A 16983-nucleotide genomic window follows, 5' to 3' on the forward strand; every position below is an offset into this window, starting at 1 on the left:
ACAAATGCCCTTTGCAGTTTCTCTCATTGAAATTTGCTTTAATCGCAATCACCTCATTAAGGGTAGCTGGTGAGCTACAGGCATTAACATTGGAAGAACCCTTCTTTCAGCTACACAAAGATAGGGTAGTTCTCCGCACCATCCCTAAATTCCTCCCCAAAGTGGTTTCTGCTTTTCATATAAACCAATCGGTTGAGTTACCTGAGTTTTTTCCTCAACTTGATTCTGCAGCAGAATGCACTCTTCACAAACTTGAAGTAAAAAGAGCTTTATTATACTACATAGCTAGGACAAAAGATTTTCACAAAACAACTGTTTGTAGCATTTGCTCCACCTCTCAAAGGCAAACCCATTTCTAAATCTGGTATTGCAAGGTAGATTGTTAAATGCATTCAAACATACTACGCTAAAGCCAAAATAACTTTATCCTACCCCCAAAGCGCATTCCACTCACAAAATAGGGGCTTCTATGGCCTTTTTAGGTAACATTCCTTTAGCTTACATATGTAAGGCAGCTACATGGTCTACATCACACACATTTACCAAACATTATTGTGTAGATGTGCTAGCACGTCAGCAGGCTAATGTAGGCCAGGCAGTACTTAAAACACTATTTCAGATAACTGCAACATCTACAGGTTAGCCACCGCTTTGGGGGTATACTGCTTTATAGTCTATGCAAAGCATGTGTATCTACAGCACACATGCATCGAACGTATAATGCTACTTACCCAGTAAGCAGCTGTTCTTGGCATGTAGAGCTGTAGATTCACATGCGCCCACCCGCCTCTCCGGGTTCTTGTAGTAGTTGCAGTTCTTCATTAAAAATTAATACACATGGATATCTCTATACTACACTTACTCCATTCTCACCCTCTGCGGGAAAACAATCTAACAATGGAGTCGATGCCCATGCGCACTATCACCGAAAGGAGGAGTCACCTTACCTCGTGACTAGGAAAGACTTCTTCGAAGAAGAAAAACTTGCAAACATTCGGACCCAACACTAGATGGCAGGAGTATTCAAAGCATGTTAATCTACAGCTCTACATGCCAAGAACAGATGCTTACTGGGTAAGTAACATTATTATTCTGCTGTACTCTAAGGGCATTAACCACTTTTCAAAACATATAAGAATTCTTAAGAGGGGTGGCCGCAGTTAAACAATCCCAGTTATCTCTACGGATTTTGACAGAGCGTCTTTATATGTAGCGCGTGCCTTTGAAATCTCTAAGGGATTCTTTGGTACAGAGGACAAAACCCTGCTCAAGTTCCTGTCAAATCAGTGACGTGCAGCCTGGGCTGCTCTGCGTGCTGGCTTCAGTAAGGGTTTCCTGATATAGTCACATAGTATCATAAACTGGGGACCTAAATGTCCCAGATGCACCTTATCTTGTAGACATGCCAAGAAATTATCCATGTTAGTTTTAATGAACCTTTCCAAATATTCAGTAGGATTGGACAAACGGCAGGCTAGCATTAGCCCATTATTTTGAGGTAGAGGCTGAATAACGGTGTCCTCTGAAACATGTACACTGTCCAGAGTTAAGGCGAAGGTGGCTACCATAGGGGTATGATCTGCATTCCAAACATCCAATGTTTTACATTCCCCCAGTCTCTGGAATATCCCCCCAAGTGACAAACATATAATCAGTTATGGAAGTACAACCTCTACCATGGAAGGTGGGAATCCTAGGTTCACTAATGTGGTTGGCCTCATGGATTTTAATAAGATCCCAGGCCAGAACATAGTGACCTAAGTCAACACCCCTGCAATCAGAATCACTCTCCAAAACGATAGCATCATAACACTTGTCTTTTTATATGGTATACCAAAAAGAAGTAAACCCAGAAGAATTACAAAGCACAAATGACAGCAAAAAATGCTCTTTTTTCTGGTAGTGTGGGCGGGCAGTTATGCATAACAGAGGTAGTGCTAAGTATGTATTACACACTCAAAGGCAGTAAAGGAGACACACACTCAATAAAGAAATCCAACACTAATTTATAAAAATAACAAATACTTGTATATAAATTTAAATACCAAGTGCGTCGGAATTGGGTAAGTACTTTTTGAGTTATGAATTTTTACTCTTTTCAGAAATGGACACTGTATTTTCTGGACCGGCAATGTTATCTTATGGAGGAAAACATGTATTGCATTCGGACACTTGTCAGCAACTTTCGGGATTGTTCTTCTGGACTTAAGGCGAGTATGGGGCGTGGTCCAACAGGTCATCTCAGGAGTGTCTGGGGCGTCCTGCTGCAGAGGTGTGTCGCGGCGTCAGGAGTCCCATTCACTTCAATGGGAGACCGGTCCGGTAACAAATAGGCTGCAAGCAGGGACTGGGGCACCAGTCTGGGGGAAACCCGCAGGGGTGCTCGACCTTTGAGATACAAGGGCACACAGGGACACAGTTGGTTTTACTTCCCCTCTTGCTGTGGGGCTCAGGTGGAGTGGTGCTGGAGTTCCTCGTGGTTAGAGGGGACCTGCAGATAGTCCGCAGGCGGCGACTGGAAGTCCAGTCTGGGGAAAGTGTGGGCTCTAGTCCTGTGGGTCTGGGAACCCCGTTGGCACCGTCACCTCCCTTGTACTCGAGCTGTGGAACGCGGGCACATAGGTGCTTTGAGGCATCGGGTGGCAGCAGTCGCAGACTCACTTCTTTGTCTTTGTTTTCTGCAGGATGGGCAAGCAGGACAGCTGGGTCACTCACAGAGTGGGTATGACTGTCCTGAAGTCCCTCAACGTGTAGATTTCTTCTTCGACATTAGTGTCCGGGCTGGGCCCAAAAAGCTGTGGCTGCCGCAAGGGGTCTAGTACTTCATAGATTAGTACTTTGTGGCTCTGGTTGGTCCTGGCATCCTCACACTTGAAGAGAGGACAAATCTGACCTGTAGGAGCACTGCTACCTCTTCCTGAGTTGCAGCTGTGTCAGTAGTCTTCATAGGCGCCAGGTTGTTGTGCCGGGTCTTACATCTTTGGTGCCTGCGGCTTCAGGGCAGTAACTCCTCTACTCCAGGAGAGTTCTGTTGGCAATTTGCAAAGCACTAGCAGCCCTCCGGGGTCTTTAGATCTGCATAGCGACAGGGTTGGTGCCAAGTCTGTCGTGCTCCTCTGTTCTTGTATCAGCTGTCTTCTTCTTCTACCACTCCTCCTTCGTGGCCAATGAAATCTGAAGATCTGGTATTAGGGGGTGAGTCCCCTAAATACTAAATGTTGGGGCATTAAGGGGAGTGAGGGGTAGTAGCCAATGGGCTACTCACCCCTGGGGTCACTACACCCTCTATGTCCCATAATCCCTAGGTTTGCCATCATCAAGATGGGCATCTCTGAAAAGCTGTGAAAGTCGTGTCTACTTCAGGTAACCCACCTTAGGGGTGGTACGAGCCTCTCTAACTAGCTAATTTTCCCACCTCTCCAGATGCCAAAGGGCTCTGGACAAAAGATGTCAGCTTCCTCTCTTGTGAGGGAAGCCAGACTTGCATTGCAAAGGTGATGGCTTATTTGACGCTCCCCTGCCTTGGAATGCTAATCAGCAGGTCATCCTGTGGGAGGGAGGTTGAACACACGAGCAGGCTTTGTTTTTGACCTCCTGAGACCAAAGGCTTTCAGGAGGGTGGGTCAGAAACTCGTCTCTGGCAGCAGACTGGCATGAGTCAGTCAGCAGAGCAGTGGCCGGTATTCTTAGGGGGTACCTCTAAGGTGCCCTCTGTCTGCATGTATTAGTAAATCCGACACTGACATCAGTGTGGGTTTATTAATTTGAGAGGTTGATACCAAACACCATATGTTTCAGTGAAGCCATTATGTAGCTGGGGAACTCGTTTTGACCAGTGCCCAGTACATACCTTAAGATGACTTCCCTTCTCACTTGCAATATCTAGCAATAGAACTAGACATCACAGGGGCACATCTGCTCGTGCAGATATGTCCTCACATAAAATATGATGTGCCCTGCTTTAGGGCTCAAAGGTCTGCTTTAGGGGTGACTTACACATATTAGATGCAGTGGCTTTGGCATGACACACAAGAGTGGTCATGTCATGTTTTCACTTATGGTTTGCACCATGTCACGCAGCCTGCACTGGCAGTCTGGGTGTAGTTTGTATGTGGGTCTCTTATGGTGGCATAAGATATGCTGCGGCCCTTAGGGACCCTCTTTAGTACCCCTACCCTAGGAACCTGGAGTACCATTTACTAGGTACTTACAGGTCTTTAGCCAACTGTAGCACAATTAGACTTTACCTTGTTTTAGGGAAGGATAACTGCCACTGAGGTCTTGTTAGCCAGCCTTAGTGCACCGTCGGAGTCAAAAATTAGCATCTAATTAGCATCTAGTAGCTAAAATAGGGGCAAAAGTGTGTGTTGGGGGGTGGGTGTAACTGCAGCAAAAGCCCAATTCCCTACATACATGTATTACATTTAGCATTAAAATCATCTCATGTACTTACATTGCACTCGGACAATAGTATATTATACCTGGTCATAGGATTATCAACAAGGTTAAAAAGGATTACATTACATGTCAAATGTTATAAAAACAAACTATAAAAAAATAAAACCTTGGTGAACTAATTTCTTGTATCACTTGAATCGTGAATCAGCTAAAATCCAATGGGACATATTGCACTTTAACCCCAAGCTTGACCCATATAGAGAAGCCACCTTTTGGATGCCTAGATATTGTGTGAACTGCAGGGATGGAGTAGCAGGAAAACCCGTTGCACTGAATAGTGGTAGTAGCCCAGGTTTCTTGTATGATTGTAAACTCGTATTTCCATAGCAGAGAAACCCAATCTGACAAACAGCTTACCAAGAATCCCAGCAGCATTCCAAGTTGCACCTTTCTCACTTAAGGGTCACTTGTCCCCAGGCAGGTTTATAAGTCAGTCAGACACTGATAACTCATCAAGTACCGCAAACCTCTATGAAAGGGGCAGGGTACTGGAACTATTTACTGGTTGAGACAAACTTGAACCTGAACCAGGAAGAAAAAAATAAACCACTATATAAAGGAAATGCAACATAAAAGGGTTTATGAAAATAACCTAATGGCAGGGGAGAAAACTTGTGTGTGCTCCGAAAATGAGAAACGCTACCTAGCAAAGTTTCACATTACATAGGGAGTTCTAAAATTAACAATTCATTCCCCATTTAGAGCCTTATGGGACGGTCCAACCCAGTCTACTCTTCTGGCCATTATTATTTAGTTGCTTTGTGCAGTGCTGAATCCCATATGCTAACATAGCCAGTGTGACACATTATATATCAACTGTTCACTTGTATCCTGTTGCACTACTTTTTTATTTTGGATTATTGTCCAGGACTACTACATACGGACAAGCAGACTGGGGTAGGCTCAATACATCCTGCGTCAGAGGAAAATTATCGTCACACTGAGTCTGCTGGTTAGAATTACCGGAGCCAACCACATACCCAGGGCAACAGGAGCTGTCGCTGAAGCAACTTAGGGTGGGTTTAACTGCTGGGGCTCAGGAGGCAACAGGAAAGAAGGGCTGTTAGTTTCCATTATCCATCTGCTGGGCACCAAGAGACAAAATAGAGCCATTGCTTCCAGCCACAGGGGGAACTGAGGGAGTGCCCTCGATACCAATAGGAGAGTCACCAGTGGTAGTGCAAATGTGAGAAACCACCAAAATGTATTTGTTCAACCAATCTGCACGGGGCGTGAGAGTTGCTTTCAAAATTGAATCAAACCCAACACAGATCATTCATGAAATCAGACTCTCCCAAAACCTTTCATGCCATGTTTTGATTTAGCCTATTTTCTGCCCCCAGAACATCTCAATAAAGTTTCACTTTTTTTTTCTTCAACCGGCAGCTCATTAGGTGAGGGGGTTGAGTTAACTGTAGACAGCAGACTCTGTTGGGCAGGCTCTTGCACAGTCAAATGAGTCCCCAACTACAGGAGCACAGGGTTCAACAGTTGGTATATGGTTGCAAGCAGAAGAAGGGCAAGCCCCAATCCAACGACAACCTTCTCTCTGTCAAAGCAATTTCTTTAGAAATTACCCTCACAGCACGCTCTAGGATAGTCTAATTGCCCCCTTAGAAGCAGAAACAGAATTACTTGCAGTTTTCTTCCTGCCCATAGTGTGAAACAGTAAATCCACTAAGATGGAAAATATCAAATGAAAGGGTGGTGGCCCAGCCCAGTCTCTATCTGGTGATGATGGGCGTAGACGGGCTCACTCTTGGCCTGATCTTCGCCCGGGGACGACATGTGTGCATCCTACACAACAAAGTCCATGAAATGAAGATAAAAGCCCTGCTGGGCACAAGGTAGTCCTGGCTCCAAAGAACCCGGCAAAGCATCTTCTTCAGTGCATCCAACGCCTGCACTAAAACATCATCTGTAGTTACAACGGATTTAAGTAACATTACTTCTGCAAAATTGTGCGCTACAACTCGTTACTCCCTCTCAAGGATGCAAAGACATCCATTTGAAATATTGTTTGGCTCTCAAAATTGGCCAAGCAATAATTCAGATTGATTTTCAACCTGAGAGTAGCCTATAAATGGATCAAGAGACAGCAGTTCACAGTGTTGGCTCTGCCCCAGATATATTATCCACTTATGAAAGGAGGGTAGATATGCACTGTGAAATTACAGGATGATTTCTTCAACATTCCAGTGACTAGAAAGCACAGAAAATTCCAGAGGTTCACATTACACAGTTCCCACTGCCAGTGCAGAAACCTTTCTTCGGTTCGATATCTGCACCTCAGACATCTTCAAAGTCTGTGTAATTTTTTGAGGCTCTTGACTGCAATTGAAAATCCGAATTTCCCCCTCTTGACAATGGGTTGATTAAAAACTCACAGGATAGATAAGGCACTTCAGGACTTAAGAACCCTTGCCGCATTGTTTGATCATTTGGGCCTTCATGTCAACCTCCAGAAATCCAAGTCAACGCCTGTCCAAACACTTGACTGTCTAGCAGCGATGTTTAAAACAGAATGAGGAGAAATTATTCCACGAAAAGATAGTATCTACCATTTTTTTTCAAATGTTTCCACCTTCAGCGTACTCCTTTTCCTACTGCTCATTGGATTTTATCCCTTCTATGGCCGATGGCCTCTTGCATCCTTCTTGTACATAGAGCGAAGTTTCACAAGAGATCTCAGCTGCATAGTTTAGAAGATCAGTGGTCTCAGTGGGAGACCATTTATCTTCTCGATCAGCCTGTTTTGCTAAACTTCTCATATGCTCTCTGCAGTCTGGAAAGATGGTTCATGATGTGCAGTCTGTGGAAAGATAATATGAACACTGGAGACATTAAATAACTTATATTTGACTAAGTGATGAAGCAACTTGTATACTACTTTTCGAATGCCTCGCTTTTTCTCTATTGCACCTAAAAAACACATTTGCCCATCAATAATGTGTTTACTAACTCATTAGCTGTAGACACTGCTACTAACATTGACTATATGGCTAAACCCAATTTTATTGCATTTGTGTACCATTCATTTTCAACTAAGAGTTCCCCATTAGGCAACATTGTTAGTTGAAGATCTGGCTTTTTCATTTTCATGAAGCATATGTTGTTTCTTTGCACAGTATAGCTCTAATATGGCCCACTGAGTGGGAGACGATACAGAAACTCTTTGTTGTGGATCATTCAATCAAAGTCATTCGAGTAACCGAAACAAAGGATAATGGGGTGAACACATTTTATGTTTCAGAGCCCAGTAAGTACTGTTTGTTTTTTATTGAACTTTTCCTTAATATTGTGATTCTAAACCAGTAAAATGCTATATATCTTCTTACATTCCAACTTCTGTCAACCACACAACAGTGCCCAAGTTGCACTTCCTTGCATTAAGATTTCACAGTAAATGCAGTGGGAATTATGGCATTTTAGAGATGCTCCAGATGTGCAGACGGTGCTGTGTTCTATTACTGACGCAAATTTCCTTTTACAAATCGATGGCAGCAATGGAAAAAGGTAAAGTAATCATGGTACACTAAACTTAAATAAAATAGTGTAATAAAAACTACTGGTTAATCACTAATATTGAACACTTTCTACACATTCAGATTTGCATCCTGATGAGCACTTTATTGCTATGAAATAGTATTACATCTGCATATATTTTGTAAATTTTCCACCTGACCCAGATCTATACTTGAAATTGTTCCAAGATGTAACCTCCTGGTTCTGACCTAACATCAAGACATACAGCATCTGGCCGCAAGCAAGAGCATTACTAAGTTCCATGTCGTTACAGGGCTTTTTTTAATAAACAAAAAGATAAACCATTTCCGCAATCTAGGTAGAACCTGAAATACTAGAAAAAACAAACCTCTTGCAATATCTTTTCTTACCATGGCTAAAACGAATTATTTCCTATTAGTCATTAGATATCTGTCCTACGTAAATTTAAGAGTATTCACGTTTTAGTTTTTGTGCGAGTAACTTCTGGGGCGCATTGTGCAAAATGAATTACTTTGTGATGCCTGACTGTCTACCAGATTGCAATCCGGAAATGAAGGAGCAATAACAAGTGTTCTTAAATAATATCTTTTTGGTAGTAGACCACTCTTGAGATGCTTCTCGAAAGGATTTTCACTGCCCAGAAATAGCAGAAACTATATAAAGCTATTGCACAAGATCAAAATGCACTAACCTACTTTTAGTCTGTCTTTGATCTTCTTCCAAGCAAAGTCTTAGAAAGCTAAATGAACAAACAGCAACAAATGTTTGTGGAACACCACAGCAGTCAATCACATCAGGCCAAGAAAAGGAACAGAGAAATTTACTTGTAAACATTGGAGAAGATTCAGCCCCATACAAAGGCCATAATGCAACTCTGTTAATCGATGATGTAGTATTGTTTAGTACTCCCTGATACATACAGACTACTGCACTAACCTACATAAGCCACCCCAAAAAGGAAATGAGCAACTGCAAAACTTCAAAAAATAAGGTGCATAGATTTAGCCTTAATTCCCATTCCAAAGCACCACTGCCTTCCAGTGGTGGTCCAGTTTAAATTTGGAGTTTTTTGCAATGTGTAAGGCCTTGTGGAGCGAGTTTCCAGAATTTCTGCAGAAAGTGACCTCTCATTTTGCACAAGTGATTTGTCATGGAGCAAAATCTCGGGACAGGTCTCCTGCTATGCAAATGGACAAGTCATGTGATGTTGCCAGTCCATTTTGAGAAGACAAACAGATCACCTAATCTTCAAACATTTAGAGAAATCTCTGCTATACTAACTTATTTCAGGAAGCCTTTGATTTTTCATTGGCTTCTTTCGAAGCAGCATAAGGGGCCCTAAGTGCCCCTTGTGCGTATCATGTAGCGTACTATCTCATTCTTTCTCCAAATTGCCATTTATTGTCTATCTAAGATGCACTGTATCTACTGTAACCGTAGATAAGTGTGATCATTCCCCTCTGCCTCTCTTCCACCAACAATCGCCCTTTTCCCCCCAGTGTCACATGATTTGTCCTTAATATTGTACTCCAAATCACTTAATGTTACTAATCTAGTCATAGAAAAATATAATTTTGTTTGGCAAAGCAAAGGGTCTTTATGCCTAAACAATGTTAGTATAGAGATCATTCATATGTCTTCCTCAATTGTCTTTAAATTTTTCTTTATGATTTTTCTGTGTCCACTTTTCTTTTGTGCCTTTACCAACTCAGTTGGTTAGCTTTTTGGTATGTATTAGGTGATTTTGCACAGATTGATTTAGGTATTGTTTTTTGAAGAATTATAATGGGGTTAGGGGTACCATTTGTAATGGGTTTTCATTCTACTTTTTCACCTGTATCCTTTCTAGTTTGTAGACCGGTCTGGAATTGATCCGTGAACCTGGCATTACTCATCAGTTCTTGTCGATGTCAGTATCCACACCGCCAACTACAGCCATTGCATGAAAGACATTCTTGATGATCCTACACCTTTTAAATAACCATCTACTCCATGATTATCAAAATACCTTTATAAGAAAAGAAATTAACTGACAGGGATGGAGCATAAATGGAAACAGTCTGCCTCAGTTTGCAGTCTCACTTAATTTAGGGCAGCAAGGAGTGACTGCAAAAAAAACTCTTTACAACTAAGTCCACTTGTAGGAAAGTGCCCCTTTTTGTCATGGTCACCCCCACTTTGTGCCTGGTACTGATCATGGCCGTACTGGCTGTGCCGGGCAACTGGCATTTCCCTGGGAGGTTGGAAAGGTGTGGGGCTGGTTTTGTTACATGGGGGGGAGGGGGGGAGGGCGTTTTTGTAGCAGCCCAGCAGTTTTGAAAGCACCTTCTGCAGAGTTCCTTCTAAATTCAGTAGTTTTCAGGCAACAATAAAAGTGTTTATATAACCCAGATGATTAATGCAGCATACGGGGGCTGGTCTGAAAAATTTTGCCAGGGCTGCTTGGGGTTCCCAGTCCGGCCCTGGTACTGATGCAGTTTTGACTGAAGATGCACTGGGTTCCTGCTAACCAGGTCCCCAGTGCCAGTGCTCTTGTCCTAAAACAAGGTAAATTGTTCAATTGTCCACCATTTGGCATGGCCTTTAGCACCCCTGTAAGTCCCTAGTAAATGGTACCCCTGGTACCTAGGGTACCAAAGAGGGTCCCTGAGGATGGCTGCATGTATGATGACACCCTTAGGAACCCATATATAAACACATACAGACTGCCATTGCAGGGTGCATGAAATGGTGAGAACCGTTTTGAAAACATGACATGGCACACACCATGTTTCATGCCCACAGACACTGAATGCAATATATGAAAGTCACCCCTACATCAGGCCGTACAGTTCTATGGCAGGGTGCATTATATACATGAGCAGATATGCCTGTGATGTCTAGTTCGATTCCTAGACAATGCAAGCGAACAGGGAAGCCATCTTAAGTACATGTACTCGGCACTGGTCATTACGAGTTTCCCAGATACATGATGGCTTCAATGAAGCCTTGGGGGTTTGGCATCAAAAACCTTGTCTTAATAAATCCATACTGATCCCAGTATTGGATTTATTATGATATGCATCCAGAGAGCACCTTAGAGATGCCCCCCTGAAACCTACCAGCCCCATAGTGTGCTGGTTGACTTGTATTGTCCAGCGTGCCCCCAAAGACACATTTCTGACCCTCCTGCAGGTGAGAGACCATGCTCTCAGAGGCCAGAAGCTGTGCCTACTCTGGAGGAAGGTGTTCACACCTCCTCCTGCAGGATGGCAAGTGATTTAGCATATCAAGGCCAGGGACTTCAAAGCCCCTGCCCCCTTTCGTAAGCAACCTTGGGGATGCCACCTCATGCCCTGAGACCCATTTGCCACCAGGAGGAATATAGCTATGCACATAGACGTGTTGCACCACCAGGCTAGTCACAACCCTAAGGTGGGCTACCTGATGTGCTCCACCAAAGAATGGTTCCGCCATCTTGTTTTTTGTGATATTAGAACTTAGGGCAGGGTTATGCCCACTCCCCACAGGAAGTGGTCATATAGGGGTGTAGTGACCCCAGGGGTAAGTAGCTCATTTGCTACTTCCCTTAACACCCTTAAATTCAGTATTTAGGGGGCCTCCTGACACCAGGAACTCAGATTCTACTGACTACAGAAGAAGAGCTGAAGAACGCAAGAACTGTGGACCAGCTGTGAACTTTGCGCTAAACCCTGCCTGCCTGCTCCTGACCCGACAATTGCAAAGATCCAACTCGTCCTGCAGCTGTACATCCTCCCAATGCCTCGGAGGGCTGCACGCACTTTCCTTGAAGCGGAGGAGCCAGTTCCCTGCAGGCATCGACTGCTCAGTCCGGTTCACCGATCTGCTGACCACCGATGCACCGATCTGCTGACCACCAATGCAGCAGCCGTCCAGGAGGAAGTTACCAAGTGTCCGGGAGGTCAGCCCGTTGATCCATTCAGTCTTCCCTGGCCCAACACTCGGGATACTCTGAGCCTGTTGCAAGCACCAAGGCTTGTTTATGTTCAGTCCGAAAACCACCCCTTTCAAAACTTACCTGCACATCGATGGACTTCGACAGAGGCCTACTCCATGATAGAAGTCGTCTTGCTGTCTTTCTCTTTCTTCTGCAGGTGCACAGAGAACTGTGAGCCTCAAACTCTCCGACCTGCTGGACAAAACACCTATGCACCGAGCACTCCCAGCCCGAGTCCATTAAAACCGACAGTAGCTCTGTGGACCTGACACTCTCAAGACCTGAGCCCTCCTTTGAGTTCTGCCGGACTGGTCCCGTAGGCCCCACCTGCAGACTTTCTTTGCAGTTACTGTTCCCTATTGAAACCAACATATAGCATCCGAGGCTACCACCGTGAAAAGCACCCCTGCACCCCTGCACCCGGGCACCACAGGGAATTCAACTTGAACTGTTGGTGCTTTCTTGGACCTAGGCCACTACTTACCATAAGTCCAGAAGAACAGTCCTGTAAGCCATTTTCAAGCGATCCTATGCAGTGTATGTTTCTCCCATAGGATAACATTACCGCATTCACTCATGCCTCAAATCTGACAGCTATATTTTCTGTTTCTGAAAATTGCTAACACAAAAAGTACTTACCTGATCCCGAAGATCTTGGTGTGTAAATAATATAAAAATCTGTGTTATCCTCAAAAAGTGGTGTTGGATTTCCTTATTGAGTGTGTGTCTCATCTATTGACTGTGTGTGCAAAAATAATGCCTAACACTCCCCTCTGATAAGCCTGAGGCTGCTAGTCCACACTAAGACACCTTGGGATTGTTGGAGCAAGCTCCTGTACACTAGTAAGGGATACCTTTACTCTCTACACTGTGCACCTCATTTTGGTACACTGTATAGAGAGCCTGCTTCCTACACCACTCACATTAAATCACTCTTGGACAATTCCAAAAGTTGTTCAAAACATTCTTGAAGTGGTCACATTTCACACTATTCCTCATCTGAGCTTTAATTGTCTACAAATGTAAACATTTTTCTCAATTCTTTAATGGGAAGGCGTGCCTCAAATTGATCAAGTCCTTCTGAAAAAGGAAAGGGAAGGGAATTGAATGTTGTGTCTTTCTGTTTGTGTATACTATATCTGAGAGAGACATCTAGCCGCAGATTCCTTACCTGAGTATTTCCCAGGCATCAGGCTAGATCCAGAAGACTTTTGTTCGAGCAATACCCTTGCGCACCGGTAAGTGGCATTGTGTGGTTTCACGTGGCGTCCGTGTCCGCGCCAGAAGTTACATGCTCGTCATCTATATAGGTGCCACCTCAGCATGCTGGCGTCCGTTATTTTCTTTCCACACCAGTTAGCGCAGATCCGTGAAGAGAGCTACCCTCTGTCACTTTTTGATATGCGCTTTTCAACGTTTTGTCGACGATTTTTGTGTGTTGGTTTTTCCACAATGTCGAAGATGACTGCGGATTCAAACCGTGCCGCGCCTGCTGTTGCGCCATATAGGTGACGGGTCCACAGTTAATTTTTCTATGGTCCCTGGAGTGCGTCCACAACTCGTAGCCTTCCTCCGATTGCTGGGCCATGGCTCCCAAGGTTTTGAGGGAGTGGTCCCTCAAGCTGCTTGCAGCCCAGCGCTCGGCCCCATGCCGTTAGCCCTGGAGGTCTCGTTCTCAGTGCTGGTCGAGAGGAAGGTCCGAGCACCGCTCTGGGAGTCCCAAGTCCTCGCCCTCCCACTCAAAGTCATCTGGTCGGTCAGGTAAGAGGCACAAGAAGTCCAAGTGTGCTTCATCTTCTCCCTGTCCATCGGCCGACATGACAGAGGAGTCTCTACGCTCTAGGCCTCGTTCTGCAGAACGTGTGCCTGGGTTAGCTCTGCGCTTCCCTAACTTTCCAGGAGCCAGAGTGACCCCTGCCAAGCTTAAAGGATTCTTTGATGCCATGTATCTCATATTGGGCGACCTGACCCTCTAGGTGCACCTTTGGGCCCGGGAGGATCAGAGGGGACTCCATCAGATTCCGTGCCAGCAGCTCCGGCACCAATGCTTCCCAATAGATCAGGTGGTGGATCCGGACCGGTATCGGTCGTGCCACTGAAACCTTCCCCGGCCCCGCTCCGAGACTCCTGGCGCCACCGGTGCTCCCGGGTGGCACTAGCCCCATTCTGATCCCCGATGACTCAGAGCCGGATCGGCACCGACGCTTCCATTGGGTCTAGGTCGGTTCCTCACTTTTATTTTGAAGGGCTAGGAATAGAGGGTGCTGGACCCTTTACAAGACAAGCCTGAGCACGAAATGGACTGGTATGAGGAATTGGGTAAGGCCAGTGGACTGGATACCTCCAGATTCTGGACTACATTCTCCCCCTAATGTGGCTATGGAGGAGGGAGCTTCATATGCTATGGTGTTGAGAAGGGCAGCTGAGGAACTGGACCTTCAGCTCCCTTCGGTGGAAGTCAAGACGAACATCTTGGCAGATGTCCTGCAGCCGGGTGTCTCTTCCTTAGAGGTAATTGACACTCCTGAGGCGGAAGCCGGGAGAGAATGCCCGTGTTTTAAAATTGTTTGTTCTCGATCTCACTGATCTTACCTGATTGCTCTCTTTTGCTTGGCACTTCCCCACCAACAACAGCACCTTGAATACTCCCGCGGAGCGGACGTAAGCGCTGCCGCGGGTTGGGAAATCCTTCGCCGCCATCAACCCTCAGGCCACGCCCACTGACGTGAGGCCACGCCCCCCCTCCTGGCCTATAACTATGTGTATTTTTCGGACACGCAGCGGACGAGCGCAGCGGGCACGCCGGCAGCGCGCCTAAGGCAAGCCCGTCTGCGCCCACCCGCGACCGGACGGGGCCAGGGGCACAACTCCATGCCCATTCTATTTCCTATCCCCGTGAAACACTGTGCGCCCACCAAGGCCCTTGGGACTTGAATCAAGCAGTGAAGGATCATATCACAGAGGCCGGGATCCTAAGCGCCCATCCCCTACCCTCTCTACCACCCAACCTGCCTTCAACAACTCGACTCCCGATCTGCACCAGTTCCACCTCTGCTCAAGTAAGTGACTTACCGATTATCTCTGCCCTCCTACTCAACACTCGGTCGGCAGTAAAACACCACCTTGACCTGTTTATTCTCCTAGAGACTCAGAAACCTAACTTACTGTTCCTCACGGAAACCTGGTTTCACCAGGACTCCCTGCCCAACTTGCTTGCGGCTCTGCCCTCCTCCTACTATGCCCTTCGGGCAGATCGACCCCCTGGCAAAACAGGGGGGGGAGTGGCTCTGATCATTCACTCAGATCTACACTTCCAACTACTACCTCACACCCCTATCCCAGAAGTGGACTACTTAGTTGCACGCTCAAACTCCTTCCAGATCCCTATCACATGTGTCCTGATGTATCGGCCCCCCAAAAATATGCCGCATTTCTTTCCAGCCTTCCAGGACCTGCTAGCCACATTAGCCGTGAACAACTCGGCAGTCCTGGTACTGGGGGACTTCAATTATTGGCCATCGGACCCAGCAGAAGATGCCCCCTCCAGAGATTTCAGGGAATCACTTCAAAACCTGAATTTTATATCCCATATTCACACTCCCACCCATGTTCAGGGCCACATATTAGATCAAGTCTGGTCCCTTAACATCCCTATCCTTGAGCCTACTGTTACCCCTTGCTTGTGGTCAGACCACCACTTGATCTCCTTCTCCCTGGACTCAAGTTCGACCACAAAACCCCACCTGCCCAAAAACACCTGGGCTCGCAACTGGGGCAAAGTTGACATCCCATTGCTGTGTTCTTCTTTACTATCCTCCAGTCCAACTATAGAGGACCAGGCCCCACCCCTTCAGGCAGCAATACTAAATAATTGGCTGTCCAACGCCTGCGATCAGGTGGCACCCCTAAGACGCATTAGGGTAAGACGCGCCCATGACGTCAACAAATGGTTCACCCCAGAACTTAAGGAGAAAAAACTGGCCGCCCGCCGCGCAGAACGTGCGTGGCGACGCACTTACTGCACAGCCTCCAAATCGCTGTACTCCTCCATCCAGGCAGAGTACAAGAAAGCCATCCTTGATGCCAAAACCTGCTACTTTTCAAACAAGATCCTCCGGGCAGAGAACCAACCCAGAGATATCTTTGCCACAGTCTTCGAATTAGCCTCTTCGGACAGGACTTCATCCAAGCCGGTACCTTCCCAGCACTTGTGCGACTCGCTGAACAACTTCTTCATCAATAAAATTGCAGACATTAAGGCCAATATACCTCCACCCTCCCAAGCTTTCCTAAACCCCGACCCACAACCCAACGCCTGCCATCTCGACTTCATAGCCCCACTGTCTAAAGAAACCTTCCTCTCCTTGCTCCCATGCGTCAAGACGGGATCCCCCGCTGACATCTGCCCGGCCTACATCTTGCGCGATATCTTCCTCACTTGCCCATCTCCCACCCTCACCTTTCTCAATGAGACCCTCAAATCAGGCACTGTCCCTTCATGTCATAAATCAGCCACCATCATTCCAATCTTGAAAAAACCAGGCGCAGACCCCACAGCGCTAGTAAACTATCGGCCCATTTCCCTCCTCCCCTACCTGGCTAAAGTCCTCGAACGCCACGTAACCAAAGTCCTTAGCTCTTTTATAGAGGACAGCGGCTATCTATCACCATGCCAAGCAGGGGTTCCGCCCTCTCCATTCCACCGAAAAAGTGGTGCTCTCTGTCATTGACACACTCAGAGCGGGGCAAGATGCTAATCTCCCTCAGGCATTGGTTCTCCTCGATTTGTCGGCCGCCTTCAACACGGTCGATCACACCATCCTCCTTTCCCATGTCGAGGCGGCAGGCATTGGAGGTTCTGCCCTGGCCTGGATCAGCTCGTTCCTGAGCGACCGCTCACAGGCAGTCCACCTGGCAAATTTTTCCTCCGAGGCCCGCAAAGTGCTATGTGACGTCCCTCCGGGCTCCTCTCTCTCCCCCCTTCTTTTTAATTTATACGTCTGCCCGCTCATTTGTGCTCTGCAGAGGATGGAGGTCACTGTCTTTAACTACGCCGAGGA

The 16983-nt window shown here is 46.2% G+C and overlaps 1 protein-coding gene across 2 annotated transcripts in view; it reads left to right on the forward strand.

The window, feature by feature from the left end:
- Window positions 1-16983, forward strand: part of USP48 (ubiquitin specific peptidase 48) — a 782973-nt gene that overhangs the window by 593682 nt on the left and 172308 nt on the right. For both annotated transcript variants that reach the window (XM_085608904.1, XM_085608905.1), the window contains exon 20: window positions 7587-7717. In XM_085608904.1, the coding sequence (XP_085465030.1) occupies window positions 7587-7717 (131 nt within the window). The remainder of the gene's footprint in view (window positions 1-7586; window positions 7718-16983) is intronic.

This window comes from Triturus cristatus, chromosome 1_2 (genome assembly GCF_964204655.1).
Source record: "Triturus cristatus chromosome 1_2, aTriCri1.1, whole genome shotgun sequence".
Taxonomy (NCBI): Eukaryota; Metazoa; Chordata; class Amphibia; order Caudata; family Salamandridae; genus Triturus; species Triturus cristatus.